This window comes from Microcaecilia unicolor, chromosome 1, assembly GCF_901765095.1.
Source record: "Microcaecilia unicolor chromosome 1, aMicUni1.1, whole genome shotgun sequence".
NCBI lineage: Eukaryota > Metazoa > Chordata > Amphibia > Gymnophiona > Siphonopidae > Microcaecilia > Microcaecilia unicolor.
The window spans coordinates 320,086,688-320,105,035 of record NC_044031.1 but is presented as its reverse complement, the minus strand read 5'-3'; the positions used below and the strand labels follow the sequence as shown (position 1 = coordinate 320,105,035).

Sequence of the window (18,348 nt, the reverse complement as noted above, 5' to 3'; positions counted from 1 at the left end):
AGAGAGTAAGAAGCGTTAGAAAATAAGGTGAGTAAAGAAAGGTGCACATGAGGTCAGAGAGATGGATAAACATTTCCTACTGGACTATGTGCAGCCCAAGTTACGCCTTGTGTGTGTGAGTGAGTCTAACAAGTTAGTTACTTCTTCCATTAAAGGACTGTTTGAAGAGCCAAGTTTTCACCTGCTTCCTGAAGCAGAGATAGTCTTGTGTTCAGCAGAGCCTTTCAGGGAGTGCATTCCAGAGTGTGGGGGCTACTCCAGAGAAGGCTTGCTTGCGGGTATCAGATTGTGTAATGTCTTTTGGAGAGGGTGTGGTTAGTGATAGTCCTTGGGAGGACCTTAGTGTCCTTGGAGGTGTGTAGAGGATTGTCCTATTCTTCAGGTACTTGGGGACATTTCCTTTAAGGGCCTTGAAGATCATAGAGTTTTAAATTTAGCCCTGTATTGTACTGGTAGCCAATTAAGTTTTTGCAAAAATGGTGTGATATGCAATCTTCTATTAGTCTTGCTGCAGCATTCTGAATCAGTCGGAGCTAGTGCAGGCCCTTTGTAGTCAGACTGTTGTAGGATGCATTACAGTAATCCAGTCTTGATGTTATCATGGCATGCACAAATGGGATAAGATTTATCTTCTTGATGTAAGGAGCGGCAGTGTAGCTGCCGCAGATAGTAGAAGCAGCTCTTGACGGTTGCTTGGATTTGGGGAATCAGAGTAAGTGTTGAATCTAACTGTATTCCAAGGTTCCTGACTAGGAAAAAAATACAATATTTTCTAATGTTTCTCCAGAATGTACTACCTTTGAGCATCATATCATAACCTCTTGTCCTAGAATTTCCTTTTCACTGGAAACGTGAGCTTCTTTTTCATTATTTATAACTTTTCAACATACTTATATGTTCCCATTATATCCTCTATTTATTTATTTCTTCTCTTCTGGGACACATTTAGTTCCTCAAATCTCTGCTTCCATGAACTTAAATCTGCTAATTTGTGGCAATAACAGGAAACATAATTATAGCTATTTGATATGTGGTAGTTGGGGTTCGATTCCCACTGCAGCTTCTTGTGACCTTGAGCAAGTTACTTAACCCTCCATTGCCCTAGGTACAGAAAACGTAGAGTGTGAGCCCTCTAGGGACAGAGAACATACAGCGCTGCACACATCTAGTAGTGCTATAGAAATGATTAGTAGTAGTAATAATAGTAGCAGCATTCGATTTACAAGGGTTGTGCAAATGCAGATGCCTGGTTCATAGGACTGCAGTAAAAACCAGCCTGGCTGGTTTGGGGCAGAACTTGGGCACAGCCAGGAGTTACCCAATTAGTGACGATATTCAGTTGGCTAACCTGTACCTAGCCTGGATAAATTTAAGACAGCAAAAAAGCTGTCCTAACTTTCTCTGGGTAGTTATCTGTGTAGCAGTCTGAATTTCAGTAAAACCATACAGCTGGCAGCAGCTTTCTTAAACTTGGATATTCGGTGCTGGCTGATATGTGGATTCTGATAGTGAATATCAGTGTAGAAAAACCCACGCAGCCGGCGTTTTTAAAAACACTGACCGCTGTGGGTTCTCATTATTGGGGAGAATATTTTTGCTACCAACTTTTCTGTTGCTTTCATATTCATACGAGACAGTTCCTCCGGTTGTATTTCAAGGATCTTACTGTCTTTTTAATACCCCAGTCAGAGGGGCACCTGTCATAGCAAAAGGAAGTGTACATATCTTTCATAAAAGCAGTTTTACCTTTGTCTTTTGTTATGTTCAAGCACTACAGTAATAAAATATTTGGTACAGATATCAAGTTACTCTGAAACCCTCACCCCCTGTACTGTTTAACTGGTTTCTTCTCTCCAAAGATGTAATGACTTTGGGTTTGACTTTTTATTATTATTTTTTTTAGGTCAACTGTGATGTTGTTTACCATAAAGTATTGAAGGATGGGACCAGGGGGGTTGAATATGTTGACAAAACCCATATTGGAAAGAAAATTGTTACCAAGGAAATTGGGAGTAATGGCATGCAGGACATTACTGACCTGTACAAGTTCTCAGAAGGTAATATTGTATACTATAGAGGTACATTTAGAAGGTATGTAAACAGGAATACACAGATAAGGATTTTAGAGCAGGCATGATGAACAACCAAAGTGATGGGGTGGAGTCAGATTGTAGAGCTAAATGGTATTTATTCCAACCAGCAATAACCATACACATGAGATGATCCGACACAGCCGTGTTTCGGCAGAAATGATGCCTGCATCAAGAGTCTCATAACATGAACAGCTGGTGTAATAGACCAACGTCAGCAACAAAAATCAGTTGTCTCTGAAGGGAAGGTAATAATAATAGTCCTTGAAAAAACCACCGTATGGTAGCGCAAGTTCCGCAACTTTGTGCAATTTTGGAAGAACAGGCGTGGACAGATTTAAAGGAGCCATGTTCTGGGTGTGGTTTGGATGGACCTTGAAGGCATGTGTGTATTTTGTATTTTGCAATGACAAGTATACTTCAAAAAATCCCCCCTGTGGCATTTATAAGTCGCTCATAAGTGTCAGTAAATGCATGTTTGGACCTAGGTCTTGGAAGAGTGATTGAAGGCAGACGTGTGTGTACAGCTCTGGGAGTCAAAACCACCTTAAAATGCAAAAATGTATGTTTTGGAGTACAGTTCTGTAGTTGGATGTCCACAGAAGTACAGTTTTGCAAAATATGCTAGTTACAAATGTAAGTGGAGGCAAATTTATGTGTAAACTAACACAAATTTATGTGCTAAACTGACACAAATACATGTAAGTCATATTTACATGTGTGAAGGCCAGTAGAGATGTTGCTCATCTTTTGACTGTGCACTTTTCTAAAGTGAATTCTTGTCATGTGGATGCTACCAAAGACACGCATATCTTCTATGGCGCTATACATATTTTATTATTCAGCAAGTCTTTGCCTGCACAGAACTAAACCTCTGTTTTCCAAATTAGGTTGTATATATGACAAAATGAGGTGTGAATTCAAATGTGTTGTTCATAAGGGCACACATAAAATGTAGGGAAAGGAAGGGGACTTACACTTTGATTAGAGGGTCAAAAGGAATGCACTAGAGACCTAGGATATCTCATGCATATTCATTGTGGATATCCTAAAAACCCACTAGGCTGCAAGGTCTCCAGGACAAGTTTAGGAAGCCCAAGGCATTAGAATGTTATTACAGTGGAGCACCGTTAGTACACACACCATTTCAGCGCCTGATCGTTTTCTACGTGGTAATAACCTGCCTCCCAAAATCAGAAAATTAATGTGCAGTTCTCGATAATACACGGTAGGCTGTACTGGAAATAACCTGGCGGTAAATACAACAAACTTCCTTGGCTTGGAAGTGAAGCAAAACAATGTCTTTGATGCTACAGTATTTCATTATTGTTCTGGTAATAAGCGCACCGATACTATGCGGTTACATAGCCATGCCTCCAGAACACCGCTTACTAACGGTGCTCCACTGTACTAGACCTGCCAAGTCTCCCGCATTCAACGGGAAACTCCCGCTTTGCCGGGCCATCTCCCGCTCTCCCTCCAAAGCGGGAAAGCCTCCAGCTGAGATGAAATTGGTTTTTCTTACCGCCGCTGCTGCAGCACTGCCTTCAGGCACATGCATTCGCTGTCTCAAAGGGAATGAATCATCTAGTGCAGAGATCAAGGAGGATATGTATCAAGGCCCAGGAAAGAGAAAATAGTTCTAAAAATGGCAAACTAGCATTAAAAGCTATTTCTTTATGATGGGTGTAGTTTGCCTACTTTCAGGGGGAGAGGGCAAGGAAGAGGATGCTCAGGTTAGAGGCAGAAGGAATTCCTGCACCCTTTAAATTGTCAACTATTCGCTTTCTCTACCCCGGGCACTCACCCTCTCTTCCATATGTAACCCGGGTATCACCTGGGTCTAGCTCTAGTCTAGTCCCGGATACATAAACCACAGTCACTGCTCATTCAGGCCACTCTCACCCCACTCACTTGTACAGTCAGTCTCCATTCAAGCTGGTGGGGGGTAATTGGTCTAGAATAGCAATCTGGGGGTTTGAGAGACACTTTACCATGCAGGAACCCGCTGTGCTCTCCAGTCCAGACATGTAGAGAGCTGGGTGGCTGGTGGACGTGAGGATCACCTGGTGACTTACCTGCTTGGTTCGAAGGTAGCAGACCTCATGTGTCACCTAGATAGGATTTCAGATAGTGCTGGGGAGGAGCTGGCTGTCTTGGTACATGTGGGTACCAATGACATAGTAATGACATGTGGGAGAGAGGTTCTGTAAATAGGAACAATAAACGTAGTTTGAAATGTCTATATGCGAATACCAGAAGCCTAAAAAATAAGATGGGAGAGTTAGAATATATTGCACTAAATGAAAAATTAGATATAATAGGCATCTCTGAGACCTGGTGGAAGGGGGATAATCTTTGGGACACTGTCATACCAGGGTACAAATTATATCATAGTGATAGGGTGGATCGAATTGGTGGAGGGGTAGCATAGTATTTTAAGGAGAGTCTTGAATCAAATAGATTGAAAATTCTGCAGGAAACAAAACACATCTTGGAATCCCTATGGATTGAAATTCCATGTGTAAAGGGGAAAAGGATAATGATAGGAGTGTACTACTGTCCACCTGGCCAGGATGAACAGACGGGTGTAGAAATCTCTCTATATAAAAGGCAACCCCAACATTCTGAAGCCTCCATGGAAGTTGAGGCGCCCGAGATATCCGGTGTGCCCTGGAGTGTCTGCACCGCCCTCACGTCAAAACATCATGACATCGAGGGCGGAGCTATAACACTCGAAGGCCGAAACGCGAGGCGAACCCCGAACAAGTAACGCAAGTAGCTCCGAGGGACGGAGGGAGGGGGCCCCTTGCTAGCGCCCGTTTCCTTGCACTCAGAAACGGGCATTTTTTCCTAGTGTTTTCAGAAATTAGGGAGGCTAACAAACTGGGCAACACAATAATAAGGGGTGATTTCAATTATCCCGATATTGACTGGGTAAATGTAACACCGGGGCATGCTAGGAGGAGGTAAAAATTCCTTGATGAAATCAAGGACTGCTTTATGGAGCAGCTGGTGCAGAAGCCAAGAAGAGAAGGAAACATTCTAGACCTAACCCTTCAGGGGTGTGCTGGTAGATTGTTAACAGGGGCTCTCTCTCGCCAGCAAAGTAAAAGAGAATTCAGGAGGGGCCCAAGCCCACATTTTGGGATCCATTTGTTAAAGTAGCCATGGAGAACCGGCTCCCAAAGTTCTTAAAAACTTAACAAACGGCTCTCGAGAGCCTGTGAGAGCCTGCTCCAGCACACCCTTAGTGCAGCACATGATCTGGTGAGGGAGGTAATGCTGCTGGGGCCGTTTGATAACAGTGATCATAATATGATCAGATTTGATATTGGCTTTGGAGTAAGTACACATAGGAAACCCAATACGTTAGTGTTTAACTTTCAAAAAGGAGACTATGATAAAATGAAAAGAACGGTGGAAAAAAACTTAGAGGAGCAGCTGCGAAGGTCAAAAATTTACATCAGGCGTGGATGCTGTTCAAAAATATCATCCTTGAAGCCCAGGCCAAATATATTCCATGTATTAAAAATGGAGGAAAGAAGACCAAACGACTGCTGGCATGGTTAAAAATTGAGGTGAAGGAAGCTATTAAAGCTAAAAGAAAATTCTTCAGAAAATAGAAGAAGGAACCTACTGAAAATGATAAGAAATGCAAAGCGCTGATAAGGAAGGCAAAGAGGGACTTTGAAAAAAAGATTGCGTTGGAGACAAAAACATATAGTATAGGTATACTAAAAGCCAGAAGCTGGCAAAAGAATCGGTTGGACTGCTATAGACCGCTATAAACCGAGGGGTAAAAGGGGCAATCAGGGAAGACAAAGCCATAGCGGAGACATTAAATAAATTCTTTGTTTCAGTCTTCACCAAGGAAAATTTTGGAGAGATACCGGTGTGCCAGAAATGGTATTCACAGCTGACGAGTTGGAGAAACTGAATGAAATCTCTATAAACCTGGAAGATGTAATGGCGCAATTTGACAAATTCAAGACCTGGACAGGATGGTATTCATCCCAGAGTACTGATAGAATTGAAAAATGAACTTGCAGAACTATTGTTAGTAATATGTAATTTATCTTTAAAATCAAGCATGGTACTGGAAGATTGGAGGGTGGCCAATGTAACACCGATTTTTAAAAAAAGTTTCCAGAGGTGGTCTTGGATATTATAGACCAGTGAGCCTGACGTCAGTGCCGGGCAAAATGGTAAAGTCTATTGTAAAGAACAAAATTATAGCGCATATTCATTTATTTATTAGGTAAATAAATCCTAATAAATAAATAAATAAATAAATAAATAAATAAACATGGATTAAAGAGACAAAGTCAGCATGGATTTAGTGAAGAGAAACCTTGCCTCACCAATCTATTACATTTCTTTGAAGGGGTGAACAAACATGGATAAAGGTGAGCTGGTTGATATTGTGTATCTGAATTTTCAAAAGGCATTTGGCAAAGTACCTCATGAAAAACTCCAGAGGAAAATTGGAGAATTGGAGAGTCATGGGATAGGAGGTAATGTTCTATTGTGGATTAAAAACTGGTTAAAAGATAGAAAACAGAGAGTAGGGTTAAATGGACAGTATTCTCAATGGAGAAGGGTAGTTAGTGGGGTTCCACAGGGCTCCGTGCTGGGACCGGTGCTTTTTAACATATTTATAAATGATCTAGAGATGGGAGTAACTAGTGAGGTAATTACATTTGCTAATGACACAAAGTTATTCAAAGTTGTTAAATCGCAAGAGGATTGTGAAAAATTTCAAGAAGACCTTACAGGACCGGGAGACTGGGCATCCAGATAGCAGATGATGCTTAATGTGAGCGAGTGCAAAGTGGGAAAGAGGAATCCGAACTATAGCTTCGTGATACAAGGTTCCAAATTAGGAGTCACTGACCAGAAAAAGGATCTAGGTGTCATAGTTGATGATACATTGAAACTCTCTGCTCAGTGTGCAGCGGTGGCTAAGAAAGCAAATAGAGTGTTAGGTATTATTAGGAAAGGAATGGAAAACAAGAATGGAGACATTATAACGCCTTTGTGTCGCTCTATGGTGCGGCCGCAACTTGAGTGCTGTATGCAATTCTGGTCACCACATCTCAAAAAAGTTATAGTGGAAATAGAAAAAGTACAGAGAAGGACAATGATAAAGGGGATGGGGCAACTTACTTATGAGGAAAGGCAAAAGCAGCTAGGGCTCTTCAGCTTGGAGAAAAGATGACTGAGTGGAGATATGAAAGAGGTCCTAGTGGGCTGCTGCAGAAATAAAGGTTAGACTAGGCCACACTTTTCCTGTCCCCATTCAGCCAAAGAGAGCAGGCAGAAAAGGGACTGTAGCTGCCACTGATTACAGAACCTTTTCCTCCAACCAACACCCCCTCCTCATCCATGACTTCAGTAAGAAGCAGGAAGAGTAGCGCACACTTTCAGTCTTCTTGCGCCTCCTCTTTCCCTCATCCTTCACACTGAGTGCAGTTGCAGCAATAGGAGTGCCCTGGTTACTGAAGTGTATTATGATTTTGTACTTACCACGAGTTAATGGCCATCATGAATGAATGGTAACTGCAAAGCCTTCACCTTAATTGTTGGGAGTATTTCCATCATTTTGTCATTCAGCTAATGTAAAGAAAAGTCTCACCATGTAATAACTAAATGGCAAATAATATGATGCAGTTGGCTGCAGCTATTCAGGTGACATTAACTGTGCTGCATTGTCTGAATTAATATGTGGTAACTACACATCAATTATAAGGTGCAGCCTCAGCTCGTTCCCCATCCCGTTCTGCATCAGGAAGTTAATATGACAATTAGAACAAGCTAACTGCTCTACATTAACTATTAGCACAGAGACTGTGCTAACTGTTAATCGTGTGTTTAGTGCCACATTAAGAGCTAGCATGAGAGCTGATATACACAAAGCATTATCACAACTTTAACCCAGTTTTACCGCAGATTTTACAAGCTAAGCAACGCTCAAATGGTTTCAATGCGAGTAATAACTTGTGCAGAAACCATTACTACAGGCCACATTAAAATGCATTCCCAGAGGGGGAGTGGAAAGATGGCGACCTGAAGCTTGTACGCTGAGCGGCCCTGCTGTACTCTGAAGTTTTCTACTTACTCAAATTTCTTCCTTAATAGTCATGCCCCATATAAAGAGGAAGGGGACGGCTAAAGGCCAACCGCCGATGGGCAGAACTTCGTCCCCTGTTCAGCAAACCTTGGACTGCTACGCGACGAGTCGCCCACAAACCGCAGGGTTAGCGAGTCCCGTGTTGAGCTCCGATGAAGGAGCTTCGACGCTCTTGGGCTTGGAAACAACTTTATCGCCCCCTGAAATCAACCTGCTTCCATGTCCTGCGAAGTATAGGAGTGAGTCAGGAGTACATGCTGAAATGGAGGTCGTTAGCAGCAGAACTCAAATCGGCGGTGCTACTACTAAGCCCGCAGGGGAAGCCAGCGTGGAGTTTTTGTCTCCCGTGGAGGTTACATTGAGTTCTATCTGGAAGGCGCTTCAGGATCTAACGGTGGCAGTAACTAAGTCTGCTCAGGATACAACTTTACTTGTGAGTAAAATGGATAGTTTAACTGAATCCTTGAGAATGTTAAAACTGAAACTTCACATAAAGTTCTACAGGTACAGGAAGAGGTTAAGGTTATGAAATTAGCAACGGGTGCTCTGGTAAGAGACAAACTCTTAATCCACCAGAAAATTGAACAAATAGAGAATCATAATACATGTTTAACCTTAAGATTGTTGAACTTTCCTAGAGCTTCAGGCATGACTCCTACAGATTTCTTCAAAAAATATTTAACAGAAAATTTGAAAATTCCTCTTTTAGCTATTTCTCCATGTAATAAAATATATTATTTAACAACTTTTGCTCAAAAGGGAGTGGAACCTGTGTGAATGGAGGGAATTTGCCTCAATCAATGGGAATTGGATCAGAGAATCAAGATCTGTCTGCGTTACTGGAAGATTCATTCTCAGAAGTATCTATTCAAGGGACGCTTATTGCTTCGTTTGTATTTGAGCAGGACTTGAACTCAGTGATGAGATTATATTTTGCTTCATTACCTTTTTTTGGTCAAAGAATATGGATTTTTCCAGATGTCACTTGGGTTACGCAAGATAGAAGGAAACAATTTCTGGTATTAAGAGAGGAAACTAGGAGCATCCTTTTTGTTAGCATATCCCTTGCAAGTGTTTGATACGCTTCCTGGGCAATAAATATGTTTTCTATGAACCGAATCAACTGCGCACCTTTTTAGATATGAAGAAACTATCCAGTGGACCGAAGAGGACTAATGATTTAAATGAATAATTAGTGGGGATATTCAGGCTTAAGCAATTTTCTTTTGTAAAAATGTTTTCAATAGATAATTGATCTCCATGTCTTATCCCCCTCCCTCTCAATTTGTGGCCTAAGAAAGAGTGAACTGAATTACCTGATTGTAATAATTTTCTTTATATTACTTTCTCTGTATTTCATGACAAGTTTGTAAAATTTAAATTGCTACAAATAAAAAAAAAATGCATTCCTGGCCATGGTAAAAAAAAAAAAAAAAAGTTTCTCACACGCATTTAGCACTGGAAACGTTTCACCAGATCTGGAGGGTTGGTTGAGAGGATCAGGTATCTAGTGGTGCCCCTTCTCTCTCCAGCCCAGCTACTCTATTCTGGACTGCTTTGTGCACTGGCCCCAGATTCCCTCCCCCCTCCCAGCTTTAAAATCCCCCCCTGGTAGTCTAGTGGTCTCCCCTCCCCTAAACTGCTTTCTGACCCTGCACCCTCAGTGAGATATCTAGATAAATTTGATCATTTGACTATAACTGCTTAAGGATAACCAGAAAACTTTAACCAATTATTTTTGGCCTACTAAATCTACAGCCAAATTATCTATATTGAATATAGGTGCTTTCCGGTTAACATTTCTGTTGTGCCTCCTGTTTCTTTCCCATGCTCTGCTCTTTTCTTTTCTCTAGGTCACTTCACTTTGGTTCTTCCATTACCATTCTGTGCAGCATCTGTCCATACCACTGTGTGCTAGTGCTGGCTGCAGCTTTCTCCTATGTACCTCTGTATTTTCAATGTAAAGTAAACCAAGGAGTACTTACAGGATGGACAAAGCAACAGAGAGAGAGAGAGAGACTGTTTTATGTTTAGAATGCAGGAGACAGTTTCAACTCTTATGCCAGCTTACACTTGGAAGACTGATTATTACAAAGGCATTCTTTTTGTTTGTTCTTTGCCCATTCTGCAACAGGCACAGAAGAAGAAAGGCTGGCCCTGGAGACAGCGCTAATGTATGGCGTTAAAAAGGAGGCGGGACAGGACATACAGTCAGTATCTGATGTCAGCATGGACTTCCAAGTGGAAAATGCAGTACTTGGCAGCGACTTCAAAGTCATAATCACGTTCAGAAACAGCAGCTTGAGGCGATACACTATGACGGCTTATCTGGTCGGAAACATTGTGTTCTACACGGGGGTCGTCAAAACTGAGTTCAAGGATAAGTCTCTTGAAGTGGCACTGGAACCCAATGGCTGTAAGATCTGAAAAAGTTTCCTCATTTGCTGCCATTTTCTTGATCCCTAACTCATGCCTACCCAGTCAATCTATCCCATGCATGACACAAACAGAAGGAAGTAGATGATATGACAGGCAATTTTAGAAGGTTACTAGTGTTTTAAAAATCTATTTATATGTACAGATTTGCATGCACATATAAGTAACAGTTTTAAAAGATTTGCTTACATAGCTGATCCCCCAAATGGTAGGACTAAGGTGGCTCTAGAGGTGGTTACACCCATTCCCCGGATTTTATAAATTTGTGTGCCCAACTTTACACTTAGCAAGGAAAGTTGTTCATGTGTAAATTAATTTAATAAAGAATAGATAATTGGTGTTAATGAACAATAATAGGATAGAGTTGACTTTCATTGGTACCAATAAGCAGGTATGTGTACAGCTGTGCTTAGCTACTATTCTATAACATGCGTACGAAAATTGTATCATGCACATCTACTAGGGGGTATGACCATGGAAGGGGCATGTTTAGCAGTTGTGCACGCAGGTTATAGAATACTATTTATTTATTTGGATTTTGCTTACTCCTTTTTCAGTAGTAGCTGAAGATGAGTTAGATTCAGGTACACTGGGTATTTCCCTGTGCCTGGAGGGCACACGGTCTTATTTTGTACCTGAGACAATGGAGGGTTAAGTGACTTGTCCAAGCTCACAAGGAGCAGAGGTGGGAATTGAGCCAGGTAGCTCTGCATGTCAAGACTGGTGCTCTAACCACTGGGCCAGTGATTCCCAAACCTGGTCCTGGAGGCACCCTAGCTAGTCATGTTTTCAGGATATCCACAATGAATATTCATTAGAGAGAGTTGCATGCGCTGCCTCCACCTCATGCAAATCTCTCATGAATATTCATTGTGGATATCCTGAAAACATGACTGGCTGGAGTGCCTCCGGGACCAGGTTTGGGAACCACTGCACTAGGTTACTCCTCCACTCCTAGCATTTAGACACCTAACTGCCTACAGTCAGGCACGAGCACTTACACCAGCCTTTGACATAAGTTCTCGTGCCTAACAATAGGCGCATATATGCAGACTTATGCCAGTATTCTATAATGGCAACTACAAACACCATTGCCATTATAAAATACTGTATTCCAGCTTAGCATGCTGTACTCCAATGACTAACTTTAGCCATCCTTTCATCAATCTACTCCAATGATTGTGGCCAAAAATGATAAAATCTTCTTCCCCAGTCTCTTCCCGTGCACAGATGTAAAGGGTCCCTGGCAGGAGGGGTAACAGCCCATGGATAGTCTCAGCACAGGCACAAGCAGCCCACACTTGGAAAAAATGACAAACTTGCGCTTATTGGGCTGTGATCAGCCAGACAAAAATGTATAAAAGCAGGGAAATAAAAGTAATAAGGCATGTGAAGGGCAATTGTATAATCTAGGCACTAGTCAAACAAGAAGGCGGACGTAGTCAGTCACCAGGATGATCCAAACTGGTATAGAACAACTTTTTTTTTATTGGTAGTTGTAACATACAGAGTTCCAGATGCATACACAGTCGCAAGTGAAGCTAGACACAGCTAGACTCAACACAGGCCCTGTTTTAGCTTCCCAGCCTTCCTCAGGAGTCCTGCAATTTCAGATCATGAATGAAAGACACAGACAAAAATGCAATAGATTGTCACAGAAAACTTAAAAAACCTTAGGTGACTTCTTAATCAACAAAGACAGAGGGTCAGCAAGACCCAAATAATCAGGTTTAAAACAACAATAAATATAACAACATATGTAGACAATGTTTCAGTCATAGGGGAAAAAAAAACCCATCAACGTCACTGATGGTGTTCTTCTGTAAAAGCACTCACATACCTTGCATGTGTAAATGTCTAGAATACCAGCATTTACGCATGCATATGTACATTTACCCAAGTATATGCTCACAGGGTGCCTCAGTACTATTCTACATTAGCGTACCTAACTTACCTAGTGTATAAATGCAAGGGGGGCACATACATGGGTGGGGTTCTGTTATACACATACCCCCAAACTCTATATATGGCGCTCAAAGTTGTGTGTACAAATTTGGATACGCACCCAATTTGCATGTACAATTTAATTAGCACCAATAATTGGGCGCTAACAATTGTTGGCATTGGCCACAATTTGGATTTACATGCACATCCTGCTAGATGCTATTCTGTAAAGATACATGTATAAATCTTAGCATGCAACCGAAAAGGGGTGTGGCTATGGGAGGGGCGCGAGTGGGTTAGGGGCATTCACTAAAGAGGTGTACAATACTATAGAATTTGTGGGATCTGCATCTAATGTACACACAAGGATTTACACTAGGTTTCAGTTGGTGTACATCCTGACGCCTAAAGTTGGATGTGGATCCCGGTGCTATGTGCTGTTCTATAAATGGCATCCAACTTAGAGCACCATTTATATAATAGCGCTCGGCTCTCATTTTTTTTTCAGCACCCAAATTTGGGTGCCATTTACTGAATCTAGTTCCTACTGTAAAGTTAGATGAATCCCTGCTGCATTAGGCAGCCGCACATGGCCAAGTCTGTAGCTGGAAAGGAATCAATACTGGGTTGTGTAGGTAGACTAACTATAATTCTTATAGGAAAACAACTCCCAACAGATTATTTATGCCAAGGTCCTAAGGTGCAGAAATCTGCCCAAGCAAATATTCTGGAATTGTGCTAGGGGAATAGGACCTTGCTTTTGGCACCTAGCCAAACTTGCCATTAGAGAAACGAAACTAAAGCCAAAGCTGAAATATATTATATTTATAGATAAAGAAAATACACAAATATATAGAATAGCTTTGTAGCAAGGCTTAGCAAAATAGAAATACATAACTTGCTGATAACAATAAAAAGAAATACAAAATGAATACTAGGTAATTACACAAAGCTGATTGGATAATATGAAAACTACAGTTCTTATGCAAAATACAACGGTTAGTAGCTTATTCCCTGACCATAAGTTATGACGTAACCAATCTTTCTTAGATCAACACCAATCACTAATCCCAGACTATAGAAAGTAAATCACTGTTATCTCACCACGCTGTCTCTAAGGCAGTCTCCCAATGAGGTAGGAGCAGATTTCTTCTTAGACTCTAGCTGTCACCACAGCGAGTCTCAGTCTCGGATTTAGTGTAAGATCTCTCTTCAGAAAGCAGGTGTCACCGTCACTCAGTGCCGTATTTCAGAGCTGGTATAGCTGAGCCAATCGGTATTTTCATCAGATATGCAGTGCACAAGGTTAGAACAATAAAGTCTCTTGCTCACACCGAGCCTTCTAACCTTGCTGGGTTTTTCAGGTCTTCTCCGTTCTCTTGCCAGTTCCCAACTCTCTCTGCTGGTCTCCGACTAACTTTCTTCAGTTCCTGCTTTCTTAGTACCTCCTTGTCAGATGAACCTCCAGGACCAATCATAATCCTGTCCAGCTAACTCCATGAGCACGAAGAGTCCTTTGTTCGTGACCCTGAAGTACATTTAACTGATAGTTTAGATAAATCTGCTGGAATTTTTATCCCAAGATATTTAAGTGAGTCTTGCACCCACTTAAGGTGGAAATCCACTGTACTAAGCCCTTGAACTTCAGGTGGGGGGAGAGCACTTGCGACTTGTCTAAGTTTAGCATAAAACCAGCAAATTTCCCAAATTGCTGCGTGCATTCCAATAAATTTTTAAGGGAGTTAACTGGGTCAGTCAGCACCACCAACAAGTCGTCTGCGTATGCTAAGGTTTGAATCTGATGACCGGAGAGAGTTACTCCCCTCACTCCCCCTGACATAGGCGCCGACTCCGTGTGTGCTGTGGGTGCTCGAGCACCCCCAATATTGCACCCACCAGAAGTTCGTGCACCCACCGGAAGTTCGTTCCCTCCCTCCCTCCTCCCTTCGAGTTCCAGGCCCCCTCCCTCCAAATTTTAAAAGTCAACTATTTTACCTCGTCGGGGTTAGGACAGCAGCAGCGGTAAAATCCATGCAGGCTCAGCTCGGTGCTTAGTTCAGTTTTCCCTTCGCTCTCTCTTAGCTCTGGTCCTGCCCTTGTGTAAACAGGAAATGAGGGCGGGACCAGAGCTGAGAGAGAGCAAAGGGAAAACTGAACTAAGCACCAAGCCAAGCCTGCATGGATTTTACTGCTGCTGCTGCTGCTGCCCTAACCCAGATGAGGTAAATTAGATGACTTTTAAAATTTGGAGGGAGGGGGCCTGGAACTCGAAGGGAGGGAGGGGGGACCCTGGAACTCGAAGGGAGGGAGGACCCTAGAACTTGAAGGGAGGGAGGGGGACCCTGGAACTCGAAGGGAGGGAGGGAGGTAGGAAGGACCCTGGAATTTGAAGGGAGGGAGGGGGGGCCCTGAAACTCAAAGGGAGGGAGGGAGGGGGACCCTGAAACTGGGAGGGAGGACCCTAGAACTCGGAGGGAGGGAGAGGGGCCCCTGGAACTCGGAGGGAGGTGGAGGGGGGACGAGGGGGAGGGGGACGGGGGAATGCACCACCTGTAAAAAAAAAAAAAAATTCAGCACCCCCAATCATTTTGAAAAGTTGACTCCTATGCCCCCTGACATGTTGTTTCCTTAGAAACGGCTCTAATGATAGTATGAATAGTAATGGGGAAAGTGGGCACCCCTGTCGAGTCCCTCTTGCTATGGGGAACCTCTTTTCTTTAATACCATTAATCAGTAAGCAGGCTGAGGGGTTACTCTATAGGGACTTGATCGCTTGTAAAAACCAACCCCGAAATCCCATATGTGACAAGGTGTGAAATAAATAGTCCGATCCCACCCTATCAAAGGCTTTGTCAGCATCCAAACTGACATATAGGGATGGTGTCTGTGTTTCCTGACAATGTGCTAATGCCGGCAGTAAGCGACATACATTGTGAGCGGGTTGACGTCTGCGAATAAATCCTACTTCCTCGGGTCATATCAATCTAGTCATATCGAGACGCTGCGCCAACAGAATACTACAAAGGTCTTTCTCAAGACTATTCGCCCTCAAGTTCCTACTTGAGAATACAAGGATTACTAAGATTCCTGAGGCAGGCCTTCTGGCCGAAACACAGGTGTCTGTGTCGAGTCATTCAATAAAGTGGTTCTATAAATTTAACTCCCATTTCTCCTGGAGTCATTGGTCCATTTCCCACTCCTCTTCTGTACCGTCTGTGTTTCCTGACAATGTGCTAATGCCGGCAGTAAGCGACATACATTGTGAGCGGGTTGACGTCTGCGAATAAATTCTACTTCCTCGGGTCATATCAATCTAGGCAGGCATTGGTCCAAGCGCTCCGCCAATATTCTAGAGAGCAATTTAACCTCTACATTTATTAAGGATATAGGCCGATACGAATTGGCCTTCTCTGGGGGCCGGCCCGGTTTGGGTATGAGTGTTATCAGTGCAGTGTTGGCATGCAGGGGGAAACAGCCCTTCTCCACCACCTCCTCAAAGTAAGCCAACAATGCCCCCAGAGCCTGGGGGCTAAGCGTTTTATAATACTCTCCAGCAAATCCGTCTGGTCCTGGGGCAGAACATAGCTTTAAAGCTTTGATCGCTGCCTGCAACTCTGATAATAATAATGGAGCATTTAAATATTCTAGTTCTGTTGCAGTCAAGCCAGGAAGACCTAATGTAGACAAATAGGCTGTTAACTCCTGAGGGTTCGGTGGGGGATCTGCTGTGTAAAGTGCGGTAAAGTGGTCTGTAAAAATTTTAGCTATTCTTTCTAAGTTATTTGTGAGGACTCCTTGATCATCCCGCAGCGCTGTCACCGATCTCGGCCCGCCCCAATTTTTAATGATCCAGGCCAACATTTTACCTGGTCTATTACCAAATCTATGCAGTTTGTATTTGCGATGTAGCAACAAGTATGATTCTTTCTCATACAGCAAGGTGTTAAGCGCTGTCTGAGTAGCGCATAGATTCTCCAAGGAGGTCTTAGAAGGACACCTAGAATAGGCCGTCCTGGCTTTCCTCAGCTGAGTTTCTAAATGGACGATACCCGCTGCCATTCGCTTCTTGCGTGCTTGAACGTATGCTATTATGTCCCCCTGGATTACTGCCTTTGAAGTCGACCAATATAGAGAGGGTTGCCCTACATGTATTGCATTATTGGTAGTATATTCAGTCCATTTTTCTTTAATACATTTGTGGAAGACTGTATCTGTGTGCAAATAAGATGGGTAATGCCATCCCGCACCTTCTCTTACATCTACAGCTGTCTCCATGTCCACCCACAATAAAACATGGTCCAAAACTTCTGCCGGCCAATCTCTGAAGTCTTTAACTTTGAAAATAATCTATGATCTACCAAGATATAATCAAGCCGTGCCAATGTACCGTGGGCTCGGGATCTATGCGTGTAATCTCACTCCCTGGGGTGCAACGTACACCAAGCATCTATTAAATTAAGGGTTTGCATAAAATTGGTGAAAGTGTTTGCTCGCGGCCCTCTATAGTGTTATGAGGTCAGACTAGAGCAGTCTAAGGTAGGGTCAGAAACCATATTAAAGTCTCCCAACACCATCATTTGCAGTGAACTGCGCTGCAAGCATTGCTGCAGGAGAGAATGGTAGAAATTGGGGTTATGTTGATTTGGCCCATATAGAACTAATAGCAAGAACTCTGTGCCTTGGAGCCAGATATGTAGTATTAAGTAGTTTCCATCCACCCCTCTAAGCAGCACTGAGGACTTATAGGACACTCCTTTTCTAAACAAAACTGCTAGTCCTCCCCGTCTGCTCTGAGAGAAAGCTGAAAACATCTCCCACACCCAGTGGCATTGTAATTTTGCATGTTCAGGGGAGAGTCGGGTCTCTTGCAGGCATGCAATGTCTACTTTATGACACTTTAAAGCGGTCAGAAGTTTTGAGTGCTTAATTGGGGAGGTAATACCTCCCACGTTGCAAGAGGCCATTCTGACAGGCATTGGGCTACCAGGGAGAGTACAAATGCAAAGAAACTGCTCTGATCTGATGATAACGTCCCTGGTGCCCAGCCCCACATGGGATCGCCTTCTCCATGCCCATTAACCACGCCAAAACGGAGTGATTGTTCCCTGCCCTCCTGTCCTCAATTGGTTTACGCATTCTTTTGCACTGCACAATTTTACCGAACTCCGCTCTCACTTCACACAAACTCATATTCCAAATACACACAACAACACCCTCTCCCCTAACCCCCAAATATCCCACCCAACCCCATCCCTTAACCCTTAACCAACCCGTAGTCATTCACCCTGACTCCAATTTAGGGAGAATGCAGATAAACACTCTTATGATGCGAGGGACCCCCACCCCTCTTTGTGACTTATGACCAAGCGGAGAACTACCCCACCAGTGGCAGCCATCGTTCCCAGCTGCAAGAAACAATTAGAAATTTTTATCTGGTGTCCTTAGATAATTGTTCATTGATCTGGGACTTCTATGCCATTTTCTGCCAGGAAAGTTCTCGCCTCTGTCACCGATTTAAAGGATTGCCACTGTCCTTTCACAAAAACTTTTAAGAGAGCCGGATACATCAGCATGAAACGAATTCCTAGTTTGTTGAGAGTCTGACAGAGTGAATATTTCCGGCGCCGTTCTTGTACAGCTGGTGAAAAGTCTTGAATACGTTGTCCCTCATGGGTTAAGGTTTCTCTCTTTAAATGAAAGCCTTGGAGGATTTCTAGTTTATGACAGTAATTCAGCAGTTTTAAC

The 18,348-nt window shown here is 42.9% G+C and overlaps 1 protein-coding gene across 1 annotated transcript in view; it reads left to right on the top strand.

Moving 5' to 3' along the window:
* Positions 1–18,348, top strand: part of F13A1 (coagulation factor XIII A chain) — a 206,863-nt gene that overhangs the window by 170,197 nt on the left and 18,318 nt on the right. The window contains exons 11-12 of the mRNA XM_030208812.1: positions 1,904–2,057; positions 10,358–10,639. Of these exons, the coding sequence (XP_030064672.1) occupies positions 1,904–2,057; positions 10,358–10,639 (436 nt within the window). The remainder of the gene's footprint in view (positions 1–1,903; positions 2,058–10,357; positions 10,640–18,348) is intronic.